The sequence below is a fragment of the Thamnophis elegans genome, chromosome 10, assembly GCF_009769535.1.
Source record: "Thamnophis elegans isolate rThaEle1 chromosome 10, rThaEle1.pri, whole genome shotgun sequence".
Classification (NCBI taxonomy): domain Eukaryota; kingdom Metazoa; phylum Chordata; class Lepidosauria; order Squamata; family Colubridae; genus Thamnophis; species Thamnophis elegans.
In genome coordinates this window covers 71,227,187-71,243,289 of record NC_045550.1, presented here as the reverse complement: position 1 = coordinate 71,243,289, position 16,103 = coordinate 71,227,187, and the positions used below count along the sequence as shown (strand labels likewise).

The 16,103-nt window shown below is 52.5% G+C and overlaps 1 protein-coding gene and 1 long non-coding RNA gene across 2 annotated transcripts; both read right to left on the bottom strand.

Moving 5' to 3' along the window:
* Window positions 1–43: 43 nt before the first annotated feature.
* LOC116513659 lies at window positions 44–2,551 on the bottom strand. Its single transcript, XR_004256027.1, has 4 exons — window positions 2,426–2,551; window positions 1,933–1,968; window positions 1,682–1,717; window positions 44–79 (listed from the first exon to the last, which is right to left on the bottom strand). It is a non-coding gene; the product is annotated as an uncharacterized LOC116513659 (long non-coding RNA).
* Window positions 2,552–4,299: 1,748 nt separating this feature from the next.
* On the bottom strand, window positions 4,300–15,436 carry LOC116513754 (IgGFc-binding protein-like). Its single transcript, XM_032224935.1, has 17 exons — window positions 15,400–15,436; window positions 14,604–15,202; window positions 13,642–14,215; window positions 13,345–13,544; window positions 12,863–13,243; window positions 12,352–12,638; window positions 11,750–12,021; window positions 11,257–11,292; window positions 10,213–10,248; window positions 9,444–9,479; window positions 9,174–9,221; window positions 7,517–7,576; window positions 7,015–7,259; window positions 6,609–6,892; window positions 6,252–6,523; window positions 5,288–5,886; window positions 4,300–4,899 (listed from the first exon to the last, which is right to left on the bottom strand). The coding sequence occupies exons 1-17, from the start codon at window positions 15,434–15,436 to the stop codon at window positions 4,300–4,302; spliced, it is 4,566 nt and encodes a 1,521-aa protein (XP_032080826.1).
* Window positions 15,437–16,103: the final 667 nt, after the last annotated feature.

The following is a 16,103-nucleotide window of genomic DNA, read 5'->3' as shown; positions in this document are numbered from 1 at the left end:
CTTCAAGCGTTGCCATTATAATAGATTTGAGGGGAAGGATTACCTGGAGTAGTGGGCTCCGTGGGTGTAGGTGTCGGTTCTGGGGAACAAAAGAAAAAGTTCAAGTTATGATCAAACCCCCCGATGGTCATTCATCCCTTAGGAGAAGGGAATTAGGTGTTCTTAGCAATGGAACAAGAAGAACATCCTATTGGCCTTCAATCACCACCTAGTACGCCCATCCCTGGGAACCTGGGTGGTTTCAGAAACGTCCTTCAAGCGTTGCCATTTGAGGGGAGGGATTACCTGGCGTAGTGGGCTCTGCGGTTGTAGGTGTCGGTTCTGGTGGACAAAGAAAAGAAGGCAGGTTTAGGATCAACCCCCCTAATAGCAGACGTTTGTACCGCTTCCTAGTGCTTTAGAAGTTCTCTCTAAGCAGTTTACCACCTCTTGCCCCAACAATTTGGGTCCTTGTTTTACCGACCCTGGAAGGATGGAAGTCAACCTTGAACTGGTGAGAATTGAACTGCCAAACTGCTGGCAGTCATCAGAATCAACCTGAAATACTGCATAAAGTATTAGGTATAAGTTATGATCAACCCCCCGATGGTCAATCATCCCTTAGGAGAAGGGAATTAGGTCTTCTTAGCAATGGAACAAGAAGAACATCCTATTGGCCTCCAATCTCCACCTATTACGCCCATCCCTGGGAACCTGGGTGGTTTCAGGAACGTCCTTCAAGCGTTGCCATTTGAGGGGAGGGATTACCTGGCGTAGTGGGCTCTGCGGTTGTAGGTGTCGGTTCTGGTGGACAAAGAAAAGAAGGCAGGTTTAGGATCAACCCCCCTAATAGCAGACGTTTGTACCGCTTCCTAGTGCTTTAGAAGTTCTCTCTAAGCAGTTTACCACCTCTTGCCCCAACAATTTGGGTCCTTGTTTTACCGACCCTGGAAGGATGGAAGTCAACCTTGAACTGGTGAGAATTGAACTGCCAAACTGCTGGCAGTCATCAGAATCAACCTGAAATACTGCATAAAGTATTAGGTATAAGTTATGATCAACCCCCCGATGGTCAATCATCCCTTAGGAGAAGGGAATTAGGTCTTCTTAGCAATGGAACAAGAAGAACATCCTATTGGCCTCCAATCTCCACCTAGTACGCCCATCCCTGGGAACCTGGGTGGTTTCAGAAACGTCCTTCAAGCGTTGCCATTTGAGGGGAGGGATTACCTGGCGTAGTGGGCTCTGCGGTTGTAGGTGTCGGTTCTGGTGGACAAAGAAAAGAAGGCAGGTTTAGGATCAACCCCCCTAATAGCAGACGTTTGTACCGCTTCCTAGTGCTTTAGAAGTTCTCTCTAAGCAGTTTACCACCTCTTGCCCCAACAATTTGGGTCCTTGTTTTACCGACCCTGGAAGGATGGAAGTCAACCTTGAACTGGTGAGAATTGAACTGCCAAACTGCTGGCAGTCATCAGAATCAACCTGAAATACTGCATAAAGTATTAGGTATAAGTTATGATCAACCCCCCGATGGTCAATCATCCCTTAGGAGAAGGGAATTAGGTCTTCTTAGCAATGGAACAAGAAGAACATCCTATTGGCCTCCAATCTCCACCTATTACGCCCATCCCTGGGAACCTGAGTGGTTTCAGGAACGTCCTTCAAGCGTTGCCATTATAATAGATTTGAGGGGAAGGATTACCTGGAGTAGTGGGCTCCGTGGGTGTAGGTGTCGGTTCTGGGGAGCAAAAGAAAAAGTCCTAGTTAGGATCAACCCTCTGATGGTCAATCATCCCTTAGGAGAAGGGAATGAGGTCTTCTTAGCAATGGAACAAGAAGAACATCCTATTGGCCTTCAATCGCCACCTATTACGCCCATCCCTGGGAACCTGGGTGGTTTCAGAAACGTCCTTCAAGCGTTGCCATTAAAATAAATTTGAGAGGCAGGGCTACCTGGAGTAGTGGGCTCCGTGGGTTTAGGTGTCGGTTCTGGGGAACAAAAGAAAAAGTTCAAGTTATGATCAACCCTCCTGTTGTCATCCTCCCCTTCAGCCAAGGGAGGGTGCATCGGATGGAGAAACATGACACACTCCACGGCTTGAAATCCTCAATGGATGATGAGGTAGAAGGACAAATGCTGCTTCTAAGGAGGGGAAGAAATTCAACCTTTCCTGTCTTACAGTTCCACACAACATTCAACTTCGTCAAAAGGTAGGAAAATGTCAAGGAAGACACCAGGAAAGAGCAATTGCTGCCCCTGCTTTGTTCCAAGCAGAACACGGGACAAAAGGAAAATGTCACCCAAGTGCTCATTGGGCCAGTGGTGCTGCAGGCTGGAGAGAAGCGGAACGAGGCACAGGTGTTCTCAATGAGATCTGATCACTTGCCCCGTTTGCACCTTCAGGCAAGCTGGAAGACCCCCAAGTCGCCCAACAGCTCTACTCACCACAGGCGGTGTCCTTTTCCCAGTCCCCGAGGTCGGCCCCGTTCAGTTCGCATGCAGCGGCATAGGCCTCCAGGCTCCTGCACAACTGCCCTCCGTCTCCCCCGGTGGCACACTGGTCATACACGCAGCTTTCAAAGTACGGCTGAGGAGGGAGGCTGCCATGACAGGGGCTGAAAGGCCCACTTGAGGACAGAATCACTCTGCACAGACTTTCGAAATTTGCCTCTTGCACAGGGTCGCAGTGGGGTGGATCTATGGGTGGTCCTGGGCAGCTAGAGAGAGAGAGAGAGAAAAGTCAACATTAAAACACCCTTTGTTTGGATGCCCAAAGAGAAACGTAGTGAAACATTGTGGCTCAGTTTGCCTGCTCCTTCTGGCACGAGGAGGGTGCAAGTGGTGAAGAATTGAAAGAGGAACAACTGTGTCCCCATTAAACACAAAATCTTTGGTGTTCCCTTCCTCTAATGGTTGGCTTTCTTATCACAGTACAGGCTACTGCACAGGGGGTTCCACTGGCTAACCGATTCCGACTTCACAATCCATATCCTAGGCCCCGATAGGGAAAATGTGGTGAAAACACCCCGTGGTTCACAGTCACTTGCCTCCAGCCGTCATCTTCCACTCTCCAGCTGTTGCCAAATGTGTTGGTGTCGGTCACCAGCAGCCCATCTGGCTGCTGGAAATCGTCCAGCTGGCTGCCCGAGTACGTGCCACACAGCCCACAGAGGTGTCCCCTGTATCTCTCGTCCACTTGGATAAGCAGCTGCTGGTCCCCATCAAACTTCACCCGAAAGCCAAGGGGACTGTCAACCACCACGTACGGACGCTGTTCCTCCACCCGAATGTCTGACTGTAGCTTCAGAGGAAGGTCGACTTTGGCCCCATTCAGCTGCAGGAAGGGAAAAGGTCAGTCTAGGGATGGGATTCCTGGGGTTACGGGGCCACCAGCTGCCCCATGTCTGGTTAACCCCCCCTCCTCACAAAGTTAGCAACCTGGCACCACAGGGCTGCATCTATTCCTGGGTGGCTTTTCTGGGAGGACGGCTAAATGTGAAGGGGAACCCCAGGATTTCATCCATCCATCCATTCCTTTAGACAATTCTCCAGGGTGCCATACTCACGTAGACCTCTTTGTTCTTCCTCAGAGCCAGGTGGATGTTTCTCAGCGAGATGGCCACTGAGTTGAGAGCCGTCCAGTGCGGGCTGGAGCGATGTTCGTTGCGAGTGGTGATGGAGAAGCGCTCGGAGGAGTTGCTGCAGATTTGCACTGCGGTGTAATTGCACCCACCCTGGAAATGATAGAGTCGCCCGTCGAAGGTGACATAGTGAGGGTCTCCGTAGATGTGACAGGTGTCCTTGTCTGGAATGTGGCAATTCAGGATGCCGTTCTGTACTTTGCAGACTTGGTCTTTTTGGCAATTGTCTGGGAAGCAGGACAAGATTCCGTGTTCTTCGCAGCGACATCGGCCGACGCAACCCGGCTGCCAGAACGTCTCTCCTTTCTGTTGGAGAAAAGCCCAAGGAGAAGATGAGGACCCTGCCCTGTTGTGAAAGTTGCTGCAGGTTCTGTCGGGGCCGCAGACGATGTTGCTGGGGAACAAACCTCATAATATTGGTCTCCATCTACACAGCCGCAATCCTCCTGCGGCACACATTGAGCTCCGCTTAGGACAAAGCCTTTGTCGCATTCGCAATCCTCCACGCAAGGCTTGGTGCAGTTCCATGGAGCCAGTGGATTGGAACACGTGGCAGGACAGGAAGTGGCGCACACATTGTAATGGCTGTGATCATGGCAAGGGACCCCTACAAAACAAAGCAGGAACCATCCAGAAAGTGAGGGACGCTGCCCAAGGCCACACTCAAGGTGGGCACTTTTAGGGTATTGTAAGTGAATACTCACTGCAGGAAGTGGCATTCCTCCAGTCGGGGAGCTGCACGCCAGATCTTTGGCAGGCATCAGCGTACGCCTCCAAAGCCCCACACAAGGCCTGCTGGGACCCACTCAGTTCACACAGGTCAAAGACGCAACTCTGGAAGAAGCTGTTGGGGTTGATTGCAGAATGGCAAGCTGCCAACGGACCCTGGCTACTGGTCAGCTGTCCGCAATAGGCCTCGGTCTCATAGAGATCCTTTAGCTCTGAGGGACAAGGTGGTGATGTTGGTGGTGGTTTACAATCAGGGGGGTCGTACTCTGCGTTGGGCACCTGCCAACTGTTCCCCAGCTGATTGGAGTTCTGGGCTTGCTCTCCATTGGGCATCATGCTGTCATCCTGCCTGAGGTTGTTGAAGTTCCCACACATGCCGCAGGTCTTGTTGAAGAAGGTGGTGGGGACCCTGATCTCCACCGAGTGATCTGTGTCGTAAGATACAATCAGCCCAAAATCCGTTTCCAGGGTGACGTAGCGTCCATCGATGTCCACCCTCAGGGCGTTGTTCAGCTTGCGCACAGAAAGCGTGGTCAGCACTTTGTCCACCTAGAAGGAGCAAGAGACAATTTGAGATGGCATTTCCCAAGCGAGGAACCCTTTGGAGGTGATCGGGATGGGAAAAGTTGGGTTCGACATGACTAGGTCCCCCCACAGAAACAGGGACTCTGAGGATATTTCCAGCAGAGGGAGAAGAAGCATCCTAAGAAATTAACCCATCCATAAGAAATCGGAGCTGGCCACCAATCAAAGGAGGGGCTGTTACTATTGCGTTCGCACTTGTCCTTGATCAAACTGATATTCAGCCACAGGTCAGAAAATCAGATTTCCCCACCCCTCCTTCCAATCTAGAACCGTTCAGCAGAGAATGGGGAAGGAATGTAGCTTCCTTCCATTGCAAAGCACAGGTAGGCCGTGAGAAGCTGCTTTGGGTTACCAGCACTTGATCCTTGCGTCCTTTGAGGATCTCAATCCGGTGCCCGTAAACCTCCACCAGGACCCGCTGGACGTAAGAGACGGAGGGATTCCCACGGTTTTCGTTCTTGGCCTCCACGTTAAAGTAGGGCAGCCCCGTCTCATTGGCGCAGATCTTGGCCAGGGTGTAGGTGCAGGTGCCCATGAAGTGGTGCGTCTGTTTGTCAAAGGTGTTGTAATGAGGGTCGTTGTGGACGCGGCAGACCCCGTATGTATGTGGGTAGCAGTTGGGGACACCGTTTTGGACTCCGCAGTAATAATGTTTAGGGCAGGAATCAGCAGAGCAGGTGAGCTGGCCACCTTGACTGGGGCAGCTGCATTTGGTGGAACAGGTGTCATCGGTCCAAAAGCTGGAGCCCACTGGGTAGTGCTTCCCCTGGTGCCAGCACCCACACTGATGGCTGGGCACACAGGTGCCATTGTAGAGGAAGAACCCGGAGTCGCACACGCAGGCTTCCGTGCACGGCAGGTCGCATGTGGCCGGAGCATTTGGGTTCTTGCAGGTGGATGGACAGGCATTGGCGCACGGCTCATAGTGGCTGTTGAGTGGGCATTGAGGAGCTGCGGGAGGCAAGAAGATCTCCGTGAGCCCAGTGCTGGAGTTTGGGTTCTAAAGGACACACTGCATCCCTCAATGGACTTGGGCCCGAGTCCCTCCCTGGGGGCGGTGTCTTCCTAGATTGCGCTCCTTGCTCTCAGGATCCCAGCCATCTCAGGCAAATAGCCTCAATTTGCCTTCCAGGAGAAGCGTGAGTTACATTCGGTGTGTCTTCAAGAGAGAGAACGTGGCGACATCTGTGCCTCTCTCCATGGGAGAGAGAGAGAAAACACCCTCCCTCCTTCCATTCATTCCCAGACCTCCCCGTTCCCATAGATCTTTCCTGATGCTCATGGCCGATTACAGGCATGGCTGCCGGAAAACTTACGGCAGAAGGTGGCGTTCCGCCAGGGGTCGATGGCAACTCCCAGGGACCGGCAGGCGTCTGCGTAGGACTGCAAGCTCCTGCAGAGGGAGCCTGGGTCCAAGTGCAGGGCGCACTGATCATAAAGGCAGCTGTCAAAATGCCCCGTTGGATCCAAGAGGCTATGGCAAGGTCTGAATGGCCCATTGATGTCTGTCAGGCGCCCACAGAAATCGCTGCTTTCGGCTGTGTCTTTCTCATCCTCCGTGCAGACGGGATCGGATCCAGAGGAACAGCTGTAGCAAAAGAAACAGTGCGGTTTAATGCCCTACGATCTCCATCCTGGGCAACAGCTGCCATTCAGGGACAGAAGCTACAAACCTGGTGAGGTTGGCCACCAGCCAGCTGTTGCCCAAGCTGGTGGAGTCAGGCTCTGCTTCCCCATGGGGGTTGAGGAAATCGTCAGTAGGATCCCCGTTGTAGTTTCCGCACAGGCCGCAGACCTTCCCCTTGTACGTGCTGAGGAGGGACACTTCCACCTGGTGGTCTCCGTCAAACTTGACTCTCAACCCAAAATCCGTAGAAACCATCGTGTAAAAGCCGCTGGGCAAGATCTCCACGCCCCGCACTGGGGTGGAGGGGACGACGACTGGCTCCCCATCGACCTAGAAAGAGGTTCAGGCGTCACTTTAGGCAGCTCAGGAGCAACGGTGCCCTTTCGTATCCCAACCACAAAGCCCGGCCCTCCTTCAGCAGCAGCAGCAGCAGCAGGAGCAGTTCCACCTACCGTGACCTTTCCTCCCTTTCCCAGGGTGACCCGGATGCCCAGGACATCCACGGCCACACTCTCCACGTAGGAGACGTGTGTGTGGCCCCATCGGTGCTCGTTGCTTGCTTCCACATTGAAGTAGGGGAGCAGAGAGTTGTTTCGGTCACACAGTTGGGAGAGAGTGTAGGTGCAGTTGCCCATGAAGTGGTGCGTCTGCTTGTCAAAAGTGTAATAATGGGGGTCACCCGACACCAGGCAGGACTCTGGAAAGAAGAAAGGGAGGTCAGACACGGCCGGTGTGAGCTCATAGGAAATGGGAGGACGTACTTTGGACAGGAACAAAGGAGCTTTGGGCGCCCCCTTCGTTTTTAGTTGCTTGGAACGGTCCAAGGACCTCAAAGCTTTCCTTGTAAGTGACAACAGTCCAATTCCTGCCCTTCTCCTCTTCCCAGGACTCCACGTCAAAGCGCCAAACCCATCGGAAGATGGAAGTTTAAGCTTTGGCCTCAAAGATCCTCACCTTGGGTGGGCGGAAGTGGCTTCTCTGTGGTTGTAGATATAGGGGTGGTTGATATATCACCTGAAGAGGGAAGCGACATTCATATTATATTTCGTGGACAAGGCAGGAGAGGACCTGAAATGGTTGAAGGAACTTAAACTTTGTACTTGACAGAGTAGCAGAGGATGCACTTTTGAAAGCAGCAACAGAGTTTTGGGGCCCTGATCTGGAGGCCACTCCTATCCCCTCTAACAAGCATCCTTCTCCACTTTGCCCAGGAGTCTTGGGGAACACACGAGAGTGAAAATGCCCTCCTTTTCCAGAACAATTCAGTGATGTTGGGGCACATCCCTGTGTTCCTATGAAATGTGACCTCTTGATAGCAAGAGAAGGTTGGCCATTGCCTTGTGAAAAGGGAGGAAAGCCTTGGGGGGGAAATGGGGAAAGTGGGATTGCCCTATGGATATTGTCCCACATGACTTCCAAGGTATGAGCTAAAGGACCTCTATGGGGCAGACTCCACGCTCACTATAGGGCTGGCATTTTTTCCTAGTGGGACATGTAGTTGGATCGAGGCCAGAGCTGTCCTCCAAGAACTGCCCCTAGGACCCCCAGCATTACCTGAGTCATTACCTCTAAATGAAGAGCATCTAAAGAGCCCCTTGATGCTGGTGAAGGAGGAGAGTGCAAAAGCTGGCTTGGAACTTAACGTTAAGAAAACTCTCAATTCCTGGCAAATAGATGTGGAAGAAATGGAGGGAGTGACGGATTTTATTTTCCTGGGCTCCAAGGTCACCGCAGGTGGAGACTGCAGCCAAGAAATTAAAAGAGGCTTGCTCCTGGGGAGGAAAGCGATGGCAAATCTAGGCAGCCTACTAAAAACCAGGGATATTACCTGCCAACAAAATGGCATATAGTCAAAGCTATAATTTCCCCAGTTACAATGTGTGGCTGTGGAAGTTTGGCCATAAGGGAGGCTGAGAGCCAAAGAATGGAGGCCTTTGAACTCTGGTGCTGGAGAAGACTCCTGTGAGTCCCTTGGACGGCAAGGCCATCCGGCTGGTCAGTCTTACAGGAGATCCACCCTGGCTCCTCTTTAGAAGGCCAGATCCTGAAGAGGAAACTCAAATCCTTTGACCACCTAAAGAGAAGGAAGGACTCCCTGGAGAAGAGCCTCATGGTGGAAAAGATTGAGGGCAAAAGAAGAAGGGGACGGCAGAGAAGGAGGTGGCTGGATGGGGTCACCGAAGCAGCCGGTGTGAGGTTAAATGGACTCTGGGGGATGGTAGAGGACATGAAGGCCGGGAGGAACGTTGTCCATGGGGTCAGGATGGGTCAGGCATGACTTCACAACTAACAACAACAACATTACCTGAGTCAGTGGTCCCCAGGTTAAACTACCCAGGTTAGTATCAATCCTCTTAATGGCCATTCATCCCCTCAGCAGAGGAAGAATGTGATTTTTAGCAACACAGCAACATGGACTGCAGAAACCCTTATTGGCCCCGAACCCCCATCTATTTGGGGTACACTGGAGAAAAGGTGATCTCTGGAGGAAACGGTTTTACTGAAAGAACCACATGACCTTCAGAGTATATTGTGTAGGCCACAGGGGTGGACACCAGACAGTAAAGGTCATGTTGCTCCCTGTCTGGTCTTCTCCTGAGCCTCACATTACCTGAGACAGTTGTCTCTACAGGAGAAGGTGTTGGAGTTGGAGTTGGCTCTGTTGGAGAAAGAGAAGAAGCGAAGTTAGGCTCAACCCTCCGATGGTCATTCATCCCTTAGAAGAAGGGGAATAGTTGTTCTCAGCAATGGAACAAGAAGGGCTGGGAACATCCTATTGGCCTCCAACCTCCACCTATTACGCCCCTCCCTGGGAACCTGGGTGGTCTCAGGAACGTCCTTCAAGCGTTGCAATTATAATAGATTGGAGGGGCGGGATTACCTGGAGTAGTGCGCTCCGTGGGTGTAGGTGTTGGTTCTGGTAAAGAAAAGAAAAAGTCCTAGTTAGGATCAACCCTCTGATGGTCAATCATCCCTTAGGAGAAGGGAATGAGGTCTTCTTAGCAATGGAACAAGAAGAACATCCTATTGGCCTCCAACCTCCACCTATTACGCCCCTCCCTGGGAACCTGAGTGGTTTCAGGAACGTCCTTCAAGTGTTGCCATTAAAATAAATTTGAGAGGCAGGGCTACCTGGAGTAGTGGGCTCCATGGGTGTAGGTGTTGGTTCTGGGGAACAAAAGAAATAGTTCAAGTTAGGCTCAACCCTCCTGTTGTCCTTCATCCCTTAGGAGAAGGGAATTAGGTGTTCGTAGCAATGGAACAAGAAGGGCCAGAGGACATCCTATTGGCCTCCAACCTCCACCTATTACGCCCATCCCTGGGAACCTGAGTGGTTTCAGGAACGTCCTTCAAGTGTTGCCATTAAAATAAATTTGAGAGGCAGGGCTACCTGGAGTAGTGGGCTCTGTGGGTGTAGGTGTTGGTTCTGGGGAACAAAAGAAATAGTTCAAGTTAGGCTCAACCCTCCTGTTGTCCTTCATCCCTTAGGAGAAGGGAATTAGGTGTTCGTAGCAATGGAACAAGAAGGGCCAGAGGACATCCTATTGGCCTCCAATCACCACCTATTACGCCCCTTCCTGGGAACCTGGGTGGTTTCAGGAACGTCCTTCAAGCGTTGCCATTATAATAGATTTGAGGGGCAGGATTACCTGGAGTAGTGGGCTCCGTGGGTGTAGGTGTTGGTTCTGGGGAACAAAAGAAATAGTTCAAGTTAGGCTCAACCCTCTGGTGGTCCTTCATCCCTTAGGAGAAGGGAATTAGGTCTTCTTAGCAGTGGAACAAGAAGGGCCAGAGGACATCCTATTAGCCTTCAACCTCCACCTATTATGCCCATCCCTGGGAACCTGGGGGGTTTCAGGAAGGTCCTTCAAGCGTTGCTGTTTGGGGGGCGGGATTACCTGGCGTAGTGGGCTCTGCGGTTGTAGGTGTCGGTTCTGGTGGACAAAGAAAAGAAGGCAGGTTTAGGATCAACCCCCCTAATAGCACTTAGACGTTTGTACCGCTTCCTAGTGCTTTACAGTTCTCTCTAAGCAGTTTACAACCTCTTGCCCCAACAATTTGGGTCCTTGTTTTACCCACCCTGGAAGGATGGAAGTCAACCTTGAACTGGTGAGAATTGAACTGCCAAACTGCTGGCAGTCATCAGAATCAGCCTGAAATACTGCATGAAGTATTAGGTATAAGTTATGATCAACCCCCTCCCGATGGTCAATCATCCCTTAGGAGAAGGGAATGAGGTGTTCTTAGCAATGGAACAAGAAGGGCCAGAGGACATCCTATTGGCCTCCAACCTCCACCTATTATGCCCATCCCTGGGAACCTGGGTGGTCTCAGGAATGTCCGTCAAGCATTGTCATTATAATAGATTTGAGGGGAAGGATTACCTGGCGTAGTGGGCTCCGTGGATGTAGGTGTCGGTTCTGGTAAAGAAAGGAAACAGTTCAAGTTAGGATCAACCCTCCTGTTGTCCTTCATCCCTTAGGAGAAGGGAATGAGGTCTTCTTAGCAATGGAACAAGAAGGGCCAGAGGACATCCTGTTGGCCTCCAATCTCTTAGCAATGGAACAAGAAGGGCTGGGAACAACCTATGAGCCTTCAACCTCCACGTATTACGCCCCTCCCTGGGAACCTGGGTGGTCTCAGGAACGTCCTTCAAGCGTTGCCATTAAAATAAATTTGAGAGGCAGGGTTACCTGGAGTAGTGGGCTCCGTGGGTTTAGGTGTCGGTTCTGGGGAACAAAAGAAAAAGTTCAAGTTATGATAAACACTCCTGTTGTCATCCTCCCCTTCAGCCAAGGGAGGGTGCATTGGATGGAGAAACATGACACACTCCACGGCTTGAAATCCTCAATGGATGATGAGGTAGAAGGACAAATGCTGCTTCTAAGGAGGGGAAGAAATTCAACCTTTCCTGTCTTACAGTTCCACACAACATTCAACTTCGTCAAAAGGTAGGAAAATGTCAAGGAAGACACCAGGAAGGAGCAATTGCTGCCCCTGCTTTGTTCCAAGCGGAACACGGGAGAAAAGGAAAATGTCACCCAAGTGCTCACTGGGCCAGTGGTGCTGCAGGCTGGAGAGAAGCGGAACGAGGCACAGGTGTTCTCAATGAGATCTGATCACTTGCCCCGTTTGCACCTTCAGGCAAGCTGGAAGACCCCCAAGTCGCCCAACAGCTCTACTCACCACAGGCGGTGTCCTTTTCCCAGTCCCCGAGGTCGGCCCCGTTCAGTTCGCATGCAGCGGCATAGGCCTCCAGGCTCCTGCACAACTGCCCTCCGTCTCCCCCGGTGGCACACTGGTCATACACGCAGCTTTCAAAGTACGGCTGAGGAGGGAGGCTGCCATGGCAGGGGCTGAAAGGCCCACTTGAGGACAGAATCACTCTGCACAGACTTTCGAAATTTGCCTCTTGCACAGGGTCGCAGTGGGGTGGATCTATGGGTGGTCCTGGGCAGCTAGAGAGAGAGAGAGAGAAAAGTCAACATTAGAACACCCTTTGTTTGGATGCCCAAAGAGAAACGTAGTGAAACATTGTGGCTCAGTTTGCCTGCTCCTTCTGGCACGAGGAGGGTGCAAGTGGTGAAGAATTGAAAGAGGAACAACTGTGTCCCCATTAAACACAAAATCTTTGGGGTTCCCTTCCTCTAATGGTTGGCTTTCTTATCACTGTACAGGCTACTGCACAGGGGGTTCCACTGGCTGACCGATTCCGACTTCACAATCCATATCCTAGGCCCCGATAGGGAAAACGTGGTGAAAACACCCCGTGGTTCACAGTCACTTGCCTCCAGCCGTCATCTTCCACTCTCCAGCTGTTGCCAAATGTGTTGGTGTCGGTCACCAGCAGCCCATCTGGCTGCTGGAAATCGTCCAGCTGGCTGCCCGAGTACGTGCCACACAGCCCACAGAGGTGTCCCCTGTATCTCTCGTCCACTTGGATAAGCAGCTGCTGGTCCCCATCAAACTTCACCCGAAAGCCAAGGGGACTGTCAACCACCACGTACGGAAGCTGTTCCTCCACCCGAATGTCTGACTGTAGCTTCAGAGGAAGGTCGACTTTGGCCCCATTCAGCTGCAGGAAGGGAAAAGGTCAGTCTAGGGATGGGATTCCTGGGGTTACGGGGCCACCACCTGCCCCATGTCTGGTTTCACTCAATTAACCCCCCTCCTCACAAAGTTAGCTGGCACCACCGGGCTGCATCTATTCCTGGGAGGACGGCTCAATGTGAAGGGGAACCCCAGGATTTCATCCATCCATCCATTCCTTTAGACAATTCTCCAGGGTGCCATACTCACGTAGACCTCTTTGTTCTTCCTCAGAGCCAGGTGGATGTTTCTCAGGGAGATGGCCACTGAGTTGAGAGCCGTCCAGTGCGGGCTGGAGCGATGTTCGTTGCGAGTGGTGATTGAGAAGCGCTCGGAGGAGTTGCTGCAGATTTGCACTGCGGTGTAATTGCACCCACCCTGGAAATGATAGAGTCGCCCATCGAAGGTGACATAGTGAGGGTCTCCGTAGATGTGACAGGTGTCCTTGTCTTGAATGTGGCAATTCAGGATGCCGTTCTGTACTTTGCAGACTTGGTCTTCTTGGCAATTGTCTGGGAAGCAGGACAAGATTCCGTGTTCTTCGCAGCGACATCGGCCGACGCAACCCGGCTGCCAGAACGTCTCTCCTTTCTGTTGGAGAAAAGCCCAAGGAGAAGATGAGGACCCTGCCCTGTTGTGAAAGTTGCTGCAGGTTCTGTCGTGGCCGCAGAGGACGTTGCTGGGGAACAAACCTCATAATATTGATCTCCATCTACACAGCCGCAATCCTCCTGCGGCACACATTGAGCTCCGCTTAGGACAAAGCCTTTGTCGCATTCGCAATCCTCCACGCAAGGCTTGGTGCAGTTCCATGGAGCCAGTGGATTGGAACACGTGGCGGGACAGGAAGTGGCGCACACATTGTAATGGCTGTGATCATGGCAAGGGACCCCTACAAAACAAAGCAGGAACCACCCAGAAAATGAGGGACGCTGCCCAAGGCCACACTCAAGGTGGGCAGTTTTAGGGTATTGTAAGTGAATACTCACTGCAGGAAGTGGCATTCCTCCAGTCGGGGAGCTGCACGCCAGATCTTTGGCAGGCATCAGCGTACGCCTCCAAAGCCCCACACAAGGCCTGCTGGGACCCATGCAGTTCACACAGGTCAAAGACGCAACTCTGGAAGAAGCTGTTGGGGTTGATTGCAGAATGGCAAGCTGCCAACGGACCCTGGCTACTGGTCAGCTGTCCGCAATAGGCCTCGGTCTCATAGAGATCCTTTAGCTCTGAGGGACAAGGTGGTGGTGGTGGTTTGGCTATACAATCAGGGGGGTCGTACTCTGCGTTGGGCACCTGCCAACTGTTCCCCAGCTGATTGGAGTTCTGGGCTTGCTCTCCGTTGGGCATCATGCTGTCATCCTGCCTGAGGTTGTTGAAGTTCCCACACATGCCGCAGGTCTTGTTGAAGAAGGTGGTGGGGACCCTGATCTCCACCGAGTGATCTGTGTCGTAAGATACAATCAGCCCAAAATCCGTTTCCAGGGTGACGTAGCGTCCATCGATGTCCACCCTCAGGGCGTTGTTCAGCTTGCGCACAGAAAGCGTGGTCAGCACTTTGTCCACCTAGAAGGAGCAAGAGACAATTTGAGATGGCATTTCCCAAGCGAGGAACCCTTTGGAGGTGATCGGGACGGGAAGAGTTGGGTTCGACATGACTAGGTCCCCCCACAGAAACAGGGACTCTGAGGATATTTCCAGCAGTGGGAGAAGAAGCATCCTAAGAAATTAACCCATCCATAAGAAATCGGAGCTGGCCACCAATCAAAGGAGGGGCTGTTACTATTGCGTTCGCACTTGTCCTTGATCAAACTGATATTCAGCCAGAGGTCAGAAAATCAGATTTCCCCACCCCTCCTTCCAATCTAGAACCGTTCAGCAGAGAATGGGGAAGGAATGTAGCTTCCTTCCATTGCAAAGCACAGGTAGGCCGTGAGAAGCTGCTTTGGCTTACCAGCACTTGATCCTTGCGTCCTTTGAGAATCTCAATCCGGTGCCCGTAAACCTCCACCAGGACCCGCTGGACGTAAGAGACGGAGGGATTCCCACGGTTTTCGTTCTTGGCCTCCACGTTAAAGTAGGGCAGCCCCGTCTCATTGGCGCAGACCTTGGCCAGGGTGTAGGTGCAGGTGCCCATGAAGTGGTGCGTCTGTTTGTCAAAGGTGTTGTAATGAGGGTCGTTGTGGACGCGGCAGACCCCGTATGTATGTGGGTAGCAGTTGGGGACACCGTTTTGGACTCCGCAGTAATAATGTTTAGGGCAGGAATCAGCAGAGCAGGTGAGCTGGCCACCTTGACTGGGGCAGCTGCATTTGGTGGAACAGGTGTCATCGGTCCAAAAGCTGGAGCCCACTGGGTAGTGCTTCCCCTGGTGCCAGCACCCACACTGATGGCTGGGCACACAGGTGCCATTGTAGAGGAAGAACCCGGAGTCGCACACACAGGCTTCTGTGCATGGCAGGTCGCATGTGGCTGGAGCATTTGGGTTCTTGCAGGTGGATGGACAGGCATTGGCGCACGGCTCATAGTGGCTGTTGAGTGGGCATTGAGGAGCTGCGGGAGGCAAGAAGATCTCCGTGAGCCCAGTGCTGGAGTTTGGGTTCTAAAGGACACACTGCATCCCTCAATGGACTTGGGCCCGAGTCCCTCCCTGGGGGCGGTGTCTTCCTAGATTGCGCTCCTTGCTCTCAGGATCCCAGCCATCTCAGGCAAATAGCCTCAATTTGCCTTCCAGAAGAAGCTGGAGTTACGTTCGGTGTGTCTCCAAGAAAGAGAACGTGGCGACATCTGTGCCTCTCTCCATGGGAGAGAGAGAGAAAACACCCTCCCTCCTTCCCTTCATTCCCAGACCTCCCCGTTCCCATAGATCTCTCCCGATGCTCATGGCCGATTACAGGCATGGCTGGCGGAAAACTTACGGCAGAAGGTGGCGTTCCGCCAGGGGTCGATGGCAACTCCCAGGGACCGGCAGGCGTCTGCGTAGGACTGCAAGCTCCTGCAGAGGGAGCCTGGGTCCAAGTGCAGGGCGCACTGATCATAAAGGCAGCTGTCAAAATGCCCCGTTGGATCCAAGAGGCTATGGCAAGGTCTGAATGGCCCATTGATGTCTGTCAGGCGCCCACAGAAATCGCTGCTTTCGGCTGTGTCTTTCTCATCCTCCGTGCAGACGGGATCGGATCCAGAGGAACAGCTGTAGCAAAAGAAACAGTGCGGTTTAATGCCCTACGATCTCCATCCTGGGCAACAGCTGCCATTCAGGGACAGAAGCTACAAACCTGGTGAGGTTGGCCACCAGCCAGCTGTTGCCCAAGCTGGTGGAGTCAGGCTCTGCTTCCCCATGGGGGTTGAGGAAATCGTCAGTAGGATCCCCGTTGTAGTTTCCGCACAGGCCGCAGACCTCCCCCTTGTACGTGCTGGGGAGGGACACTTCCACCTGGTGGTCTCCGTCAAACTT

Bases quoted from the DNA above. Each gene is read 5' to 3' on its own strand.
- LOC116513754 (XM_032224935.1), bottom strand. From the start codon at position 15,436: ATGTCGCCACGTTCTCTTTCTTGGAGACACACCGAAC. The intron at 12,022-12,351 runs GCAAGTGACTGT...CTCTCTCTCTAG, and splicing joins GTGGAAGATGACGGCTGGAG to CTGCCCAGGACCACCCATAG. The intron at 6,524-6,608 runs GTTTGTAGCTTC...CTTTTGCTACAG, and splicing joins CTGGTGGCCAACCTCACCAG to CTGTTCCTCTGGATCCGATC.